This window comes from Heloderma suspectum, chromosome 6 (assembly GCF_057233095.1).
Source record: "Heloderma suspectum isolate Gila_16-S chromosome 6, 16-S_ref, whole genome shotgun sequence".
NCBI lineage: Eukaryota > Metazoa > Chordata > Lepidosauria > Squamata > Helodermatidae > Heloderma > Heloderma suspectum.
In genome coordinates, this window is record NC_139463.1 from 97,257,718 (window position 1) to 97,275,845 (window position 18,128).

General features: G+C 46.8%; 2 protein-coding genes across 4 annotated transcripts in view; both read left to right on the top strand.

The window, feature by feature from the left end:
• Positions 1-12,485, top strand: part of LOC146341982 (protein kinase C and casein kinase II substrate protein 3-like) — a 45,811-nt gene extending 33,326 nt beyond the window's left edge. For 2 of the 3 annotated variants that reach the window (XM_084808445.1, XM_084808444.1), the window contains exons 8-10: positions 4,361-4,458; positions 5,791-5,885; positions 11,157-12,483. In XM_084808445.1, coding sequence (XP_084664571.1) covers positions 4,361-4,458; positions 5,791-5,885; positions 11,157-11,272 — 309 coding nt within the window. In that variant the 3' untranslated portion in view covers positions 11,273-12,483. Of the gene's footprint in view, positions 1-4,360; positions 4,459-5,790; positions 5,886-11,156 lie in introns of all 3 variants that reach the window. The other variant, XM_084808443.1, reaches the window with a different exon arrangement.
• A 4,404-nt stretch (positions 12,486-16,889) lies between these two features.
• LOC146341983 (cathepsin D-like) overlaps positions 16,890-18,128 on the top strand; it is a 36,517-nt gene continuing 35,278 nt past the window's right edge. The window contains exon 1 of the mRNA XM_084807757.1: positions 16,890-16,951. Coding sequence (XP_084663883.1) covers positions 16,890-16,951 — 62 coding nt within the window. The remainder of the gene's footprint in view (positions 16,952-18,128) is intronic.

The window sequence follows — 18,128 nt, forward strand, 5'->3', positions numbered from 1 at the left end:
CAGATTGACTGGTGAGAACAGTCAACCTGTGTTTTACTTTAGTTTTTGTCCTTGTTTTTGACAGATTAAGGGTGCAATTCTATGCATGTTGCAACAGAAAAATGTCCTACAACTCCCAGCATCTCCCAGTCAGCTATACTGGGAGTTGTAGGGCTTTTTTCTGTCTAAACATGTGAAGGATTGTGCCCTAAAGAAACTAGTGTGTGTGTGTGTGTGTGTGTGTGAGAGAGAGAGAAAGAGAGGGGGGGGGGTTATCTGTGTGTTTTCTGCTTTCATTTAACATCACATTCTTACTTCATGACTAGGGTTCAGTGTCTTAAAGGTTTGCAGGGGAGGTGAAAGTGAGGAGGGATTAAAAACAGGATTTAGATTAGAGGTTCAGATTTTAGGACTTTACCCCACAATCTAGTTTAGAAAAGGAAGTCTAATGAGTTATGTGATTCACTTCTGTATGTCTTTCGGGGTTAAATACTTGATTTTTAGAATTGACATGATATGACTGTAAAGTACTTCCTGAACATTTGCCCCAAGTAGCTAATAAGGCAAGAATGGTTATGCAAAATGTTCCCCAATCCCACTCTAGGTGTTTGTATAACATGGAAAATGGCCCCCAGTTGATGGCAGTTGATAGGATCTTAATTCATGGCCTTTGATGACTGGTGCCTATGCCAAGAGAGCAAAACAAGAGACAAGTCTCAAAATGGTACTCAAAAATGTAGGGGAACTTGAAAATGAATTGCCCCATGTGTTCTGGTGGAAACCTTCCTCTCGGGCAATTTACTATCTTATTAAAATTCCGTACACATTTCATTACCATTTTGAGGCTTGCCCCTTGTCAGGGCTGGCATTAAGAACAAGCACAGTGGGGTCCCTACTGAAGGCCCACGCCCCACCAGGGTCTCACTGACAAGAGTCTCCTGGAGTTGCTCCTCCTCTTCACCATGGCAACCTGCTTCTTCACCTGCCTCTCGCTCTGGCCCAGACAATGGTGGTGGTGAGAAGGAGGAGCAGCAGATGCCACGGCCTACTTGCTCCCTGGTTCTGTGCCTGGCAAGCAAATAAGTGGCAAGATGAGAAAATAAATAAATAAATAAGATGAGAAAGAGGAGGAGGAGCAGTAGCAGCTGGTGACAATGGCAGTGAGAAGGTCGACTCACTGAGGGAGGGGGCCCAAGGAAGGTGCCTTGCCCAAGGACCCTCAAAAATTTTAGATCAGGCTTAGCTTAGCCCCTTCATGGATCACTGCCTTGTTGTGGCGAAGGGGCTTGCGTAACTCAGTGAAGCCATAAGCTATGCCGTGCAGGGCCAACCAAGACGGACAGGTCATGGCAGAGAGTTCTGACAAAATGGGGTCCACTGGAGAAGGAAATGGCAACCCACTCCAGTATTCTTGCCAAGAAAACCCCATGGAACGTATCACAAGGCTAAAAGAGATGACGCCGGAAGATGAGCCCCTCAGGTCGCAAGGTGTCCAATATACTACTGGGGAAGAGCAGAGGGTATTTCCAAGTAGCGCCAGAAAGAGTGAAGCGGCTGGGCCAAAGCCGAAAGGACACTCAGCTGTGGATGTGTCTGGTGGTGAAAAGAAAATCCGATGCTGTAAAGAACAATATTGTTTAGGAACCTGGAATGTCAGATCAATGAATCAAGGTAAGCTAGAGGTGGTCAAACATGAGATGGCAAGATTGAACATCGACATCTTGGGAATCAGCGAACTAAAATGGACAGCCATGGGCGAATTTAATTCAGGTGACCATCATATCTACTACTGTGAGCAAGAATCCTTAGAAGAAATGGAGTAGCACTCATAGTCAACAAAAGGGTGGGAAAAGCAGTTCTGGGGTACAATCTTAAAAATGATAGAATGATCTCAGTACGAATCCAAGGCAAACCATTCAACATCACAGTAATTCAAGTCTATGCCCCAACCACTGATGCCGAAGAAGCTGAGGTTGATCGGTTCTATGAAGACCTACAACACCTTCTAGAACGAACACCAAAAAAAGATGTCCTCTTCATCATAGGGGATTGGAATGCTAAAGTAGGAAGTCAGGAAATCACCGGGATAACAGGCAGGCATGGTCTTCTCCAAAGATGGAGAAGCTCTATACAGTCAGTCAAAACAAGACCTGGAGCTGACTGTGGCTCAGATCATGAGCTTCTTGTTGCAAAATTTCGGCTTAAATTGAAGAACGTAGGGAAAACCACTAAACCATTCAGGTATGACCTAAATCATATCCCTTCTGAATATACAGTGGAGGTAAGGAATGGATTAGACCTGATAGACAGAGTGCCTGAGGAACTATGGACGGAGGTCCGTAACATTGTTCAGGAGGCAGCAACGGAATCCATCCCAAAGAAAAAGAAATGCAAGAAAGCCAAGTGGCTGTCTGATGAGGCTTTACAAGTAGCTGACAAAAGAAGGGAAGCGAAAAGCAAGGGAGAAAGGGGAAGATATATCCAACTGAATGCAGAGTTCCAGAGAATTGCAAGGAGAGACAAGAAGGCCTTCTTAAATGAACAATGCAAAGAAATCGAGGAAAACAACAGAATGGGAAAGACTAGAGATCTCTTCAAGAAAATTGGAGATCTCAAGGGAACGTTTTGTGCAAAGACGGGCATGATAAAGGACAAAGAAGGCAGGGATCTAACAGAAGCAGATGAGATTAAGAAGAGGTGGCAAGAATACACAGAAGAACTATACAGGAAAGATCTGAATGTCCCTGATAGCCAGGAGAGTGCGGTCACTGAACTTGAGCTGGACATCCTCGAGAGTGAAGTCAAGTGGGCCTTAGGAAGCATTAGTAACAACAAAGCTAGCGGAGATGACAGTATTCCAGCTGAGCTATTTAAAATCCTAAAAGATGATGCTGTTAAAGTGCTGCATTCAATATGCCAACAAATTTGGAACACTCAACAATGGCCGCAAGACTGGAAAAGGTCAGTTTACATTCCAATTCCAAAGAAGGGCAACGCCAAAGAGTGTTCAAACTACCATACAATTGCGCTCATTTCACATGCCAGCAAGGTGATGCTCAAAATCCTACAAGCTAGGCTTCAGCAGTATGCGAACCGAGAACTACCGGAAGTACAAGCGGGGTTTCGAAGAGGCAGAGGAACTAGAGATCAAATCGCCAACTTTCGCTGGATCATGGAGAAAGCAAGAGAATTCCAGAAAAACATCTATTTCTGCTTCATTGACTATGCTAAAGCCTTTGATTGTGTGGATCACAACAAACTGTGGCAAATTCTTAAAGTGATGGGAATACCAGACCACCTTACCTGTCTCCTGAGAAACCTGTACGAGGGTCAAGAAGCAACAGTAAGAACCAGAGATGGAACAACCGATTGGTTCAAAATTGGGAAAGGAGTACGACAAGGCTGCATATTGTCACCCTGCTTATTTAACTTATATGCAGAGTACATCATGAGAAACGCCGGGTTGGATGAATCAGAGGTCGGAATTAAGGTTGCTGGGAGAATTATCAACAACCTCCGATATGCAGACGATACCACCCTAATGGCAGAAAGCAAAGAGGATCTCAAGAGCCTCTTGTTGAGGGTGAAAGAGGAGAGTGCAAAAGCTGGTTTGAAACTCAACATTAAAAAAACGAAGATCATGGCATCTGGCCCCATCACTTCCTGGCATATAGAAGGGGAAGAAATGGAAGCAGTGACAGATTTTACTTTCCTGGGCTCCAGGATCACTGCAGATGGTGACTGTAGCCATGAAATTAAAAGACACTTGCTCCTTGGGAGGAAAGCTATGGCAAACCTAGACAGCATAGTCAGAAGCAGAGACATCACCTTGCCGACAAAGGTCCGTCTAATCAAAGCTATGGTTTTCCCAGTAGTAATGTATGGCTGTGAGAGCTGGACTATAAGGAAGGCTGAGCGCCGAAGAATTGATGCTTTCGAACTGTGATGCTGGAGAAGACTCTTACGAGTGCCCTGGACTGCAAGGAGGTCAAATCAGTCCATCCTAAAGGAAATCAACCCTGAGTGCTCATTGAAAGGACAGATACTGAAGCTGAAGCTCAAATATTTTGGCCACCTAATGCGAAGAGAAAACTCTCTGGAAAAGACCCTGATGCTGGGAAAGACTGAAGGCAAAAGGAGAAGGTGACGGCAGAGGATGAGATGGCTAGATAGTATCACCGATGCAATGAATATGAACTTGAGCACACTCCGGGAGAGAGCACAGGACAGGAAGGCCTGGCGTGCTATGGTCCATGGGGTCACGAAGAGTCGGACACGACTGAACGACTGAACAACAACAACTAGCTTTGGTTGAAGTTAGGCACTGAGCAAATTAAATTTCAAACGTTTTTCTATCTCCCCCTCACCCCCTGCCTTTCAGAGTTGGAGCGTTGACCAGGAGCGGCCACAGGTGAAAGTCAAGAAAGCCAAAGAACCAGAGCAAGCGACACTCCGCAACATCACTCCCTCCCAGAGCAGGTAAGTGTAACCTGCCCACCCAACAAGAGGTAGAGGAGGAGCTAAATGATGGGTGTGGGTGGGCAGATCTCTTCTAGTACTGAACAAAAAGGCCCCCCTAATTCACTGCCCCAGTCACAGACAGTGAATTTGGAGTGCGTTTTGGCAATAGTAAGGATGACCCCCGCCCCCCAAAAAACTTTCAGCAAATTTAGCACACACAGACAGTGATTTCAAGCACTCCTTCCCCTCCTCAATTTTAATCCAAATGTTCTCCACAGAGAACTTCCACCTCACCACTAAACTGCACTCGAAACAACCAGATGCTTTGTGAGGCTTGAAGAGGGATATTATCTGGCAGGAGTGAAGTATAGCTGTAATGAATCATTCAATAGTTCAATAATGTTAATATATTAAAATAGAAAAAAAGGCCATTTGAAATAGAAGAAGGAAATTTATTGAAAAAAATTACAAATAATCAAGCCAATGCAGCCGGTGAGTCTTCCAAATATCTTCCTCATTACTAGGTGTAGTAGAGACTCTCTGGAGGTATTTGTTGACTCTTGCGGTGTCTTGGTGCAAATACAAAGTTCTAGAGCCAGTATGGTGTAGTAGTTAGAGTGCTGAACTTCATATAGAATCATAGAATCATAGAATCATAGAATAGTAGGGTTGGAAGGGGCCTATAAGACCAATGAGTCCAACCCCCTGCTCAATGCAGGAATCCAAGTCAAAGCATCCCTGACAGGTGGCTGTCCAGCATTGTCCTGAATGCCTCCAGTATGGGAGAGTCCACCACCTCCCTAGGTAACTGGTTGCATTGTTGTATTGCTGTAACAGTCAGGAATTTTTTCCTGATGTTCAGCTGGAATCTGGCTTCCTGTAACTTGAGCCCATTATTCTGTGTCCTGCACACTGGGGTGATTGAGAAGAGATGCTGGTCTTCCTCTCTGTGGCAACCTTTCAAGTACTTGAAGAGCGCTATCCTATCTCCCCTCAGTCTTCTCAAGGCTAAACGTGCCCAGTTCTTTCAGTCTCTCCTCATAGGGCTTTGTTTCTACTCTTCTGATCATCTTCGTTGCCCTCCTCTGAACCCTCTCCAGTTTGTCTGCATCCTTCTTAAAGTGAGGTGCCCAGAACTGGACACCCTACTCCAGATGAGGCCTAACCAGTGCTGAGTAGAGGGGAGCTGGAAAGATCTTGAGCTGGAAAGATCCAGGTTCAGATCCCACTGCCGTGACTTCCTTGCGGGTAGGGCAGGATAGCAGTGTCAACATAATTAAGATGCAAAGGGATGCAAAGGGGTGCGTGCTGCCTATAGGTCTGCTGACATTTCTCACCCTTTTCCCCCAGTGCAAAGCCAGCACCCGTGTTGGTGTCAGGGCAACGGGTCCGTGCGGTCTATGACTATACCAGCCAAGAGGCAGATGAGCTAAGCTTCAAAGCAGGTGAGTGTTATCTTCACAATTCCTTCACAGGCCCAGTTTCCTCCTTCCAAAGGCAGCCTTTTCTCTTTGCGGAGCCAAGAGGTACAAGGAGGTGATAAGTACGAGCCCATTCTGACTTTTGCAGAAGTCCTGCTGAGCTGGGTCACTTCCTTCAGCACTTACAGGGGTTTGGCTTCCTTGGAATAGGGGAAGGTAGGCGAAAGTGAAGGCAGGCATAAGTGAAGGCAAGTGGCACCTGGGAGGGGGAGCGCGAAGTGTGGGAGAGGAGGGAGTATTGAGGGCAGGAAGGTGTGTGTGTTGCGGGGTGGGGGGTTGATGAGAGGCTGTGGGGGAACTGAGGTTTTCAGTCTCTGGTGGCAAGAAGTCTACTTGCAGAGTGGGGAGAAATTGGGGTTATAGACCTAGGGTGGCCACTTCTGAATCACCAAAAAAGATGAAATGCCTCAACCCAAAAAGACGACAAAGGACGACACCAATCTGCATAATATTTGCATATGCTGCTTTATACATATAGATGCAAATGTAGAGATTATTATTATTTAAATGGACATATGGTACATCTCACCAAAGTGGGGAAGAGTGTGACCAGGTGGCCCATGTGCCTTGCTCCATCTGCTGTCCAGGTGCTGTGGATGGGCAGCATCAAGGCCCCTCCTGCTCCCTTCTGATGGTTCTTTATCTTTAAACTGGTCTTGGGCTGGGCAGCCCTTTAAATAGAAGATGGTCCTCTGGCAGCCCTTCAGATAGACTCTGTTTCTGTCCTTGTCTGTTCAAAAACCACCTCTTTGGTTCCTTCGGTCCCCCCCCCCCCCACGGACCTTACATCACCCCTTGCTTTAGTGGAATGTTTGTCACCTTCTCAAAGCTCTGGTAGCTGACACTCCAGAGAGATCTGTAGATATCTCCCAAACATTAGTTCCCATTGAGAAAACACCACCCACCCACACTGGCCTATTAACAAGCAATCTCCCTAACAAAGGAATGAGTGGCCAGCAATGATAACATTGTTATGGTGTTATAACACCCATATGAATGTTATGCTTCCCTACAGAATGCCTACAGTTAGGAGTAGTTCAATTGGTGGGCATTACAGGGCCTTTCCTGCAGTGGCCCCATACTTGTGCAACTCCCTCTTCCGAGAGGTATGTTTGACTTCCTCCCTGATTTCTTTTTTTGTTGTTCAGTCGTTCAGTCGTGTCCGACTCTTCGTGACCCCATGGACCATAGCACGCCAGGCCTTCCTGTCCTGCGCTCTCTCCCGGAGCGTGCTCAAGTTCATATTCATTGCATCGGTGATGCTATCTAACCATCTCATCCTCTGCCGTCCCCTTCTCCTTTTGCCTTCAGTCTTTCCCAGCATCAGGGTCTTTTCCAGGGAGTTTTCTCTTCGCATTAGGTGGCCAAAATATTGGAGCTTCAGCTTCAGTATCTGTCCTTCCAATGAGCACTCAGGCTTGATTTCCTTTAGGATGGACTGATTTGACCTCCTTGCAGTCCAGGGGACTCGTAAGAGTCTTCTCCAGCACCACAATTCGAAAGCATCAATTCTTCGGCGCTCAGCCTTCCTTATAGTCCAGCTCTCACAGCCATACATTACTACTGGGAAAACCATAGCTTTGATTAGACGGACCTTTGTCGGCAAGGTGATGTCTCTGCTTCTTACTATGCTGTCTAGGTTGGCCATAGCTTTCCTCCCAAGGAGCAAGCGTCTTTTAATTTCATGGCTACAGTCACCGTCTGCGGTGATCTTGGAGCCCAAGAAAGTAAAATCTGTCACTGCTTCCATTTCTTCCCCTTCTATATGCCAGGAAGTGATGGGGCCAGATGCCATGATCTTCGTTTTTTTAATGTTGAGTTTCAAACCAGCTTTTGCACTCTCCTCTTTCACCCTCAACAAGAGGCTCTTGAGATCCTCTTCGCTTTCTGCCATTAGGGTGGTATCGTCTGCATATCGGAGGTTGTTGATAATTCTCCCAGCAATCTTAATTCCGACCTCTGATTCATCCAACCCGGCATTTCTCATGATGTACTCTGCATATAAGTTAAATAAGCAGGGTGACAATATGCAGCCTTGTCGTACTCCTTTCCCAATTTTGAACCAATCGGTTGTTCCATGTCTGGTTCTTACTGTTGCTTCTTGACCCTCGTACAGGTTTCTCAGGAGACAGGTAAGGTGGTCTGGTACTCCCATCACTTTAAGAATTTGCCACAGTTTGTTGTGATCCACACAGTCAAAGGCTTTAGCGTAGTCAATGAAGCAGAAATAGACGTTTTTCTGGAATTCTCTTGCTTTCTCCATGATGCAGCACCTGGGAGAGGTGTGTGTGTCCCAGGTGTAAGTTGAAACCACCTAGTAGAGCTTAATTTGAATGGCTGCAGCCCCCTCCCACTTTCCATCTTAACCAAATGCAGTCTGTAACCAAATGCAGTCTCCATGACTTGAACATCAACCACTTTTTTTCCTTCCCCTGCTCTCCCCCTACCCACCCTGGTCTCACTTTGGCTACCATCTTGCCTGATGAAGAATACTTTATTTCAGTCTACTTTTAGTTAAAGAAGGTTTTGACAAAGTGCCCATTGATATCTTGATTAGCAAACTCACTAAAAGTGGGCTAGATGAAACAACTATCAGGTGGATCCACAGTTGGCTACAGAATCGGACTCAAAGAGTGTTTATCAATGGTATCTTCTCAAACTGGGGAGAGGCATTGAGCGGGTTACCGCAGGGCTCAGTCCTGGGCTTAATGCTTTTCAACATTTTTATTAATGACTTGGTTGAGGAGGTGTAGGGAATGCTTATCAAATTTGCAAATGACACAGATTTGGGTGGGATAGCTAAATGATCTTGATAGGCTGGAGCGCTGAGTTGAAAACAACGGAATGGAATTTAATAGGGATAAATGCCAAGTTCTGCACCTAAGGGGGGGGGGAATGCACAGTTACAAGACAGAGGATACTTGGCTCAACAGTATTACAAGCGAGAAGGATCTTGGAATTGTTACAGATCACAAGCTGAATATGAGCCAACAGTGTGATGTGGCTGCAAGACAGGCAAATGCTATTTTGGGCTGCATTGATAGAAATATAGTTTCCAGATCACATGAAGTACTAGCTCCCTTGTACTCAGCACTGGTTAGGCCTCATCTGGAGTACTATGTCCAGTTTTGGGCACCACACTTTAAGAAGGATGCAGACAAACTGGAGAGGGTTCAGAGGAGGGCAATGGAGATGATCATGGGACTGGAAACAAAGCCCTATGAGGAGAGACTGAAAGAACTGGGCATGTTGAGCCTTGAGAAGAGAAGACTGAGGGGAGATATGATAGCGCTCTTCAAGTCCTTGAAAGGTTGTCACAGAGAGGAAGGCCAGGATCTCTCCTCAATCATCCCAGAGTGCAGAACATGGAATAATGGGCTCAAGTTACAGGAAGCCAGATTCCGGCTGAACATCAGGAAAAATGTCCTGACTGTTAGAGCAATACAACAATGGAACCAATTACCTAGGGAGGTGGTAGGCTCTCCCTAGGGGTGTACGAAACCCCGCTTATCTGGCTCCGCCAGGATCTGCAGGTGGGAGGCGATCAGTTTCTCCCTCTGGAATCCTGCCTGCCTGGCTCCGCTCTGCTCCACAGCCAGGCTGTGGAGCCGCCGGCCAGGCCAACCCGCAGCAGGGCCTCCAGCTGCTGCCGGGCTGCTGCGGATGCAAATGGCATCCTGTGTAGGGGACGCCATTTGCGTCCCTACGCCGGCCCGTGATAGGCTACGTAAATATTTACATAGCCTATCATGGCTAAAGCAGAGACGCAAGTGGCATCCCCTACGCCATTTGCGTTCCTGCTGTAGCTGTGATAGGCTATGTAAATATTTACGTAGCCTATCACGGCAAAAAAAAAAAAGGGAACGCAAATGGCGGCAGCTACAGTGGCTGCCATTTGCATTCCCTTTTTTTGCTGTGATAGGCTATGTAAATATTTATGTAGCCTATCACAGCCTCCGCAGGGACGCAAATGGCATCCCTGCATTAGCCATGATAGGCTACGTAAGTATTTATGTAGCCTATCACGGTCATTCGAAAGACACGAATGGCGGCTGCAGGCGCGGCCGCCATTCGAGGAGCACTGGAACGGCCGACAAAGGTAGGCTGCGTTCCAGGCCCATTTTGGAGGGTGGGGGGAGCAGGGGGCTTCGTTCTGCCACGGATTTCGGGGGGGCCGAATGCGCTGGCATTCGGCCTCACCGAGATCCATGGCAGAATTCTCTGCCATGCCTAGCTCTCCCACACTGGAGGCATTCAAGACGAGGCTGGACAGCCATCTGTCAGGGATGCTCTGACTTGGATTCCTGCATTGAGCAGGGGGTTGGACTCGATGGCCTTGTAGGCCCCTTCCAACCCTATGAGTCTATAATTCTATGTAGGTTTGTTTGTTTTTATTGCTGCTTGTTGTTTTTTAACTGTGGTCCAACTTGGTTGGCCTTGAAATCTTGTATGTTGCTCTTTTCATTATTTTAAATGTTGACACTGATTTTGTTTTAAAATGATCTTACTGTGTCTCTACACTGCCTTGGAAAAAAGTTATGTTTTGAAAGGCAGCTTAGAAGCCTTTGGATTTTTTTTAATTGTGCCAAACAGTCCTCTGCTGCCCAGGGTGGTTGCTGGCCAGGGTTGGTATCAAGCGTCAGCATAGCTGAGCACCTGCTGGGGGCCCCATACCCTCAGAGGGGCCACTGACAGGAGCTGCCTGGAGCCTGATGATCACCGGCCCCTCACTCTAGTCAGGCCATGGTGGTGGTGTCAGGGCAGAGCAGTAGATGCCACGGCCTCCGGGCTTACCTGGCAAGCAAGCAGGTGGTGGCAGTAATGAGGAAGTCGAGCAGCTGCAGCAGCTGATGACAATGCTGGGGTGCAGTTGCTGACTCCCTGTGGGAGGGGACCCATTGAGGGTTTCTTGCCCAAGGGCCCTCCAGAACCTGGAGCCCACACTGTTGCCGGTGCCCCAGTCCTAGCCATCCTCCTCCTTCTTTATGACACTGCTCATGTGTGTGGCAGTGGAGGCTGGCAGCTCCAATGTCAGTGGGGCAGTGAATCCACTCCGGGTTCCAGTCAGAACCAGTCAGAACTCTAAAGGAGCACCTTTACAGTTCTGACTGAAACATGGAGCAGATTCATGACCCCACTGACATTGGAGTCACCAGCCTCTGCTGGTGTGTAACTCCTCCCCTCCAAGTATCTATTAATTTATGGGGGTTTCCCTCCCCGTTTTTTCCCCCTCAGGAGAGCTCCTCACCAAGCTGGAAGATGAGGACGAACAAGGCTGGTGCAAGGGGGTGACCGACAGTGGACGTGTGGGGCTCTATCCTGCAAACTACGTGGAGCCCATACAGGGTTAGTTAGATAGATAGTAGAGGAGAGCCACGAGGGGGTCACATGCACCTATACACCAACGGTAGGGCTACGTTTCCGCCACACTTCTGAGATCACACCACACGAGCACCGAATGGTGTAAAATTCAGCTTCCTTAGAGACTCGGGGTTATTTTTTCTTTTAATGCGCATGCAACTTTCTAGTCCGTATGGACGCAAAGTTAACCTTGAAAATGTGGGTGGGCAATGTTGGGGAAATCTCAGAAGCTGCGGAGGATTGGTGGGTGGGACTGGACGAAAGTTCAAGCAGATCGGGAAGTGGCATCTGGGTTCTGTCCAGCTTCTTGCCTCTTCCGATAACTAGAATAAATTATGCAAAGCAAGGCCACTGATGCTCAATTTGCATGATTTATTCAAAGGAAAGCAGCTTGGGGGGGCGGGTCGGTGGGATAATACAGAGTAATACACAGTCCTGATCAATAGGTAAAGACACAGAAAGAAACGTGGGCAAATTGAGACCCAGGAAGGAAATTCCTCGCACAAGCACAAAGCACACAACACCCACCTGTAACCGAGCACACCCTTGTACACAGACATCCTGTCTGATTTACACACCACATGCCTGCACGCCTACACAGCTGCACACCTACACAGCTGCAGATACTATGCCCGCCTCTCCTCGTGTGTATGATGCACACACAAATACATCAAGGTGCCTGTAAGCTGTTTGTGTGCTGCAGAGCCTGACCTGCAGGGCTTGCTGACACCTCTGGAAGCCCCGAGACAGACTCCAAAACAAAAATGAGAAACGGATCAAGGAAGACATCTCGGTTTCACAAAGAAATGCTCTTTAGAGATCATGAGATGGTTATCAAAAGATCAGCCACACATGGGTTGCCAAGGGTGGAGTGAGATAAACATGTAATGTGTAACTGCTTATTTAAAATTCCCCACATGGCAGCTCGGTGGAAAACAGTGTTTGTAGGCCCCAGCGATGCAGTAAACTGAATGTTACCGTGTTGGTTGTTCCCTCTCCTCCCTGGATTTATGATTTTGTTTTTTTTAGAAAAAGCATTAAAGAGGCAACCATGGTATAACTTGTTTTCTCTGACTCCACCCAAAGAAACATGAGAGTGAGGCGGAGAAAATGTGATGGTGAGCTTATAAAAATGACTGTTTTAAAAATTGTTTTAGCTCATCTGGGGACTTTGGAAAATAAATCAATCAGTGGTGGCTGGTTTCTGTGCCTTTTCATTTCTAAGCTTCTAATCCTTATGGCTGCTAAACTGACCTGGCAAATGTGTGGGGAGCGCCAGAAGAAATCCCAGAAACAGGTCTGTGTGTGATCATGCTTCCAGCATTGAATCCTTGTTTTGTCTATGTGCTCATTGTTATTTTGACTGATAATAACCCAGGTTTTTGAGCAGTTGTGATCAAGTACCAAAATCAAATCCAAGCTGAATTCAGAATGTGTGAATGCTGGATCAGCACCGCATGTTCAATCCCATGTCAAGTGCAGATCGCTTAAATATTTAGAAGCATATTGGTTTAAATAGGTATTGCAGAGGTATCTAGGCCAGTCTCTGGTACAGGGGATCATAACAGGAAAGTTATACATTCTAAGAAGAATTCCATTTATTATAAAATATAACAGAAACTAAAACTGGACATTTTGCTCACAAACATAATATAAGAAGAGCCATGCTGGATCAGAGCAAGGTCCATCTACTCCAGCATTTCTGTTCACACAGTGGCCAACCAGCTGCCCATGGGAAACCCATAATCAGGACATGAGTGCAACAGCACCCTCCTGCCCATGTTCCCCAGCAACTGGTGTACATAGGCATAATGCCTCTGATGCTGGAGGTGGCATTTTATTTATCAATTACATTTTTATACCACCCAATAGCCAAAGCTCTCTGGGCAGTTCACAACCATCAGGACTAGTTGCCATTGATAACCTTCTCCATGAATTTCTCCAATCTCCTTTTAAGGTCATCCAAATTGGTGGCCATCACTATACCAGGTGGAAGTGAATTCCATAGCTTGTCTATGCACTTTGTGACGAAGTATTTCCTTTTATCTGACTTGAATCTCCTACCAGCTTCATGGGATGACCCCGGGTTCTAGTATTATGGGAGAGGGAGAAAAATGTCTCCCTATCCACTTTTTCCACATCATGCATAATTTTGTACACACCTATCATGTCTCTCCTTACTTGCCTTTTTTTCTGACCTAAACAGTTGCAAATGTTGTAACCTTGCGTTATAGGGGAGTTGCTCCAGCCCCTTGATTATTTTAGTTGCCCTTTTCTGTACTTTTTCCAACTCTACAACTATCCCTTTTTAGGTGCAGTGACCAGAACTGTACACAGTATCTCAAGTGTGGTTTACCATAAATTTGTATAAGGGTAGTTTGATATTAGCAGTTTTATTTTCAATTCCTTTTCTAATTATACGTAACATGGAATTTGCCTTTTTCACAGCAGCTGCACGCTCGGTTGACATTTTCATTGAGCTGTTCACCACAACCCCAAGATCTCTTTCTTGGACAGTCACCATTAGCTCAGATCCTATCAGCATATATGTGAAGCTGGGATTTCTTGCCGCAATGTACATCACTTTACACTTGCTTACACTGAACCGCATTTGCCATTTCAATCCTCCTTCTTCCAGTTTGGAGAGATCCTTTTGGAGCTCTTTTCAATTTCTTTTAGTTTTAACCATCCAAATAATTTGGTGTCATGAGCAAACTTGGCCACCTCACTGTTTACTCCTAATTCCAGATCATTTATGAGCAAGCTGAAAAGCACTGGTCCCAACACAGATCCCTGTGGGACTCCAATGTTTACATCCCAACATTGGGAGAATTTACCATTTATTCCTACACTCTTTTTTCTGTTCTTTAACCAGTTACTGATCCATAAGAGGACCTCTTATTTCATGACTGCTAAATTTGCTCAGGAGTCCTTGATGAGGGACAAAGTCCTTCACCAAACACATACAACTCGGCTGACTTTTGAGAATATGAACATTCATGATACAAAATCCATTCTCAAATGAGCAGTGGAATTGCTGTCTCTTATGGCTAGAAGACAACACTTTTAATATTAGTTCAATATTAGCCTGGAGTTTTATCTCCAGGCCTATTTCAATACCTCAAGTGGGCTAGCCAGGGCTTAATTTGATGCCAGAGCAAAAGCCTACCTCGAAGTTACGCATGATTCATGGGAGCAGGCTGTTGTTACTAGTGTTGAAAGACTGGTATATAATTAGTGGCCCTCTGCACATGTTTAGATTTTTGAGGTGCCAGAAGACTCTGATGTTCTTAATTCCATGAACAAGGGCTGGTCCTAGTACTGGAAACAGGTTCTGGAGCTGAAGCCATGGTAAGCCTTGATACAAAACAAAGCCTGAGGGAAAACATTTCCTTATTCATCCTCAGAACTTGTGCGTGCGTTCATGCGTGTGAGAGAGAGAGAGAGAGAAAGAGGGAGAGAGAGAGAGAGAGAGATTATTCCCATTTTACACACTTGGGAAATGAAGGCCGAGGGGCAATAATCAAATTGACACCCCCTCCCCAGGCCATAGTGGAAAAACAATCATAATTATAAATAATTGACAATGTGCACTGTTGTCATTTAATAGCAGTCCAAGATCTGCCAGCCGAAGTGGGGTGCCTCACTCTCCCAGCGCAACTCAATTAATTCATGACTGAATTCTGGTCTCTGGGGTCACAATTCCTCAGGCTTCTGTTTAATAATGGCAGGGAGAGAGAACACTGGGAAGGGTAGGTTTCAGAGGTACTGAACCTGTTTGCACTTCACAACAGCTCACCGTGGGCTAATTTACCTGTGGGGGCTGTTGCTTTGTGCCAGGCACCATTTTTGCCTGGTGCCCTGTGGGCACCTGGCTTGCTGTGGCTTGTGTCATGAAAACCCAGGCAACAGATGTTTGAGGACTTTTGAGGGTTAGACAACCCTCAACCCTAAAACAAGTTATTTGTTATTTGAGGGTTGTCTAACCCCCAAACAATCCCTGCTGCCTGGCTTCGCATGACACGACAACCCATGGCAAGCCATCTACCTGTGGGCACCATGTAGGCACCTGGCACAGCGCAACAGCCCCCACAGGTAAATTAACCCATGGTGGGCTGTCGTGAAGTGCAAACAGGTTCAGTGCCTCTGAAACCTAGATCGGCTGTCATGTGCGAGCCATGTCACTGGCAGTGAAGGCAAGCCAATATCTTACTGGCCTGCCCACATTTTTTAAGGTCAAGCTAGGGGGTTGTTCACACGAGGGAAAAGCTCATACTTCTGAGTCAGTCCTGGGTCTCCTTTCAGGCCTGCCTAGCAAACCAGCACTATGACAGCAAGTGCAGCTGTCGCAGCACTGATCCGTTAGAGCAATGGTGGGCAGAAGTTAGATCTCCAGATGTTTTGGACTTTGACTTGGAGAAGCCCCCGCCAGCATGGCCAGTGGTCAGGAACGCTGGGAGTTGAAGCCCAAAACATCCCAAGATCTGCTTTCTGCCCACCCCTGTATTAGCACAGCCTGCCCCAAGCTGTTGCTCTCCAGATGCTGGCTGGGGGATTCTGGGAGTTGTAGTCTATCATATCTGGAGAGCAGCAGGTTGGGGAGGGCTGCATTAGAAGGCAGGAGAGGAAGGCGGAATGATGGTCCTTTCATCCAAGACTGATTAATGCTGCTTTGTTAGCACTGCTCTTACAACCAACATGGTCATAGTTTCTGGTCCATTTGAGGGCACTGTATGGTGCTTAGACTGAGCCTGGGTGCTTTCTCCCCACTTGAAACTGGTGGTCATCCGCTTCCCTCAGTCTGAGATATTGAATGGGTGCAGGCTGATGGTGTTTTAAAACAAAAAGGTTTGCCAGATCCATGAGAAGGTGAAAAAGGGGGTTTTCCAAGCTCCACCTCACTGACTCAGACAAAATTTTGGGGTGTAGAGTTAATGAGGGCAATAAGGAAGATGCCACCACACCCGCAAGTGCCCTGACAACTTCAGAGAGAAATATTTTGTTGCTGAATCCCAGGACTCTGCAGTCTGTGAAGAGTTGAACCCCTTGAGACCCCAGCCAATCATGAACAGGATGATCCCACAGACCACCCAGGAGGTCAGTACAAACTCCACACCCCCTCCACAGCCAATCAGATGCTGAGCCCTGGGAATCCATCACTCCTCAAGTCCTTTTAGTTCTTGGATAGGCAACCTGGAGCCATCCAGATGTTTTGGGCTACAACTCCCCTAATTCCTCACCATTGGCCATGCTGGCTGGGGCTGATGGGTGTTGTAGTCTGAAACATCTGGAGGGCATTGGGTTGTCTCCCCATTTTTTAGATTGTGGGCCTTAAAAAGGCAGAACCCTGTCCTCAGGTGCTCTTAGCCAACTGGAACATGAACCCCAATAATTGCATGAAATGGAGGTGGCCAGCCCCAGTGTTCCTAACCAATCAGGATCTACAGCTGGGGCCACTGGGTGAGGCCACTGGGTGAGGCCACATTGCTTTTAGCCAGCTGGCCCAGATATAGATCTCTTCCACACTTGGGACAAGTAATCTGGGTGCAGCCTGTGAGGACAGGCAGAAGGAAACACTGCTGGAGGTTGCCAAAGGACAGGAGGAAGATGGGAGGCCAAGTCTGGGTCGCAATGCTGCTGCTGGCAGTCGGGGTTCAAGGGCTGATGCGGTGAGAGGATGCAAGACGTTTGTTTGCCTCCCTGATGGAGAGGCTACAGGGGTGTCTAGGAGCTAGGACTTCTCTATGGGGGCGGGAGTCTTGGGTTGCCATTACCTGGTGCCTCCAGATGTTTGGGACTTCAACTCCTATCAGCCCCAACCAACATGGCCAATGGTCAGGAATGCTGGGAGTTGGGGTCCAAAACATCTGGAGGGCACCAGGTGGGGGAAGGCTGCTCTAGGGGGTCTTGTAGATTGAGGGGTCATGGATTCCTGAGCTCCTGGGGAAATGGGGAGGAGATGGATCAATTTGAAGCATAAGGTACTGTGATGCTCAGCTTGTATTTTCTGCAAGAGGTATACAGCCCAGCAGAGGAGAACATGGAATGTGGGATCCAGGATGCCTGGACATAGTCTGGGAGGGGAGAAGTACCTAGTGGTTAGAATGGAAGGCAGGTTATCTCTACAAAGGGATTACAGACAAATGATTGGTGGGAGTTCCAGGTCAGATAAAAGGAAGGACTTCTTCACACAGCGCATAGTGAAACTATGGAATTCACTCCCACAAGATGTAGTGATGGCCACCAATTTGGAAGGCTTTAAAAGGGAATTAGACAAATTCCTGGAGGAGAAGGCTATCCATGGCTACTAGGCTTGAGGGCTATGTGCTCCCTCCAGTATCAGAGGCGGTATGCCTATGTCCATCAGTTGCTGGGGAACATGGGCAGGAGGGTGCTGTTGCACGGATTGTTTCCTGTGGGCAGCTGGTTGGCCACTGTGTGAACAGAATGCTGCACTGGATGGACCCTTGGCCTGATCCATCACAGTTCTTCTTATGTTCATAAGTGGGTTAAAGCAGAGGGCAGATAGGCCCTGAACAGTTGATGACAGGGGGACAGAACAGAGTGATTTTTTGCCAAAGGAGGACCTTGTGAAGTTTATGTATTTATTTGTTTAAACTACTTGTACAGTGCTTGATATCCTAAGATCTCTAAGCAGTTTGCATTTTAAAAATACATAAGATATAATATAAAACCAATTAAAAATGGTAGAAAATAAAAAGTACGTTTAAAATGTTATGCAAAAAATAAAACAGAGCAGTGCGACTGCAGGTCAAGGAATTCTCGAGTAAATAGGTCCATCTTTGAGAGGCATCTAAAGTTTTCCACAGTTTCAATTAAAGACGA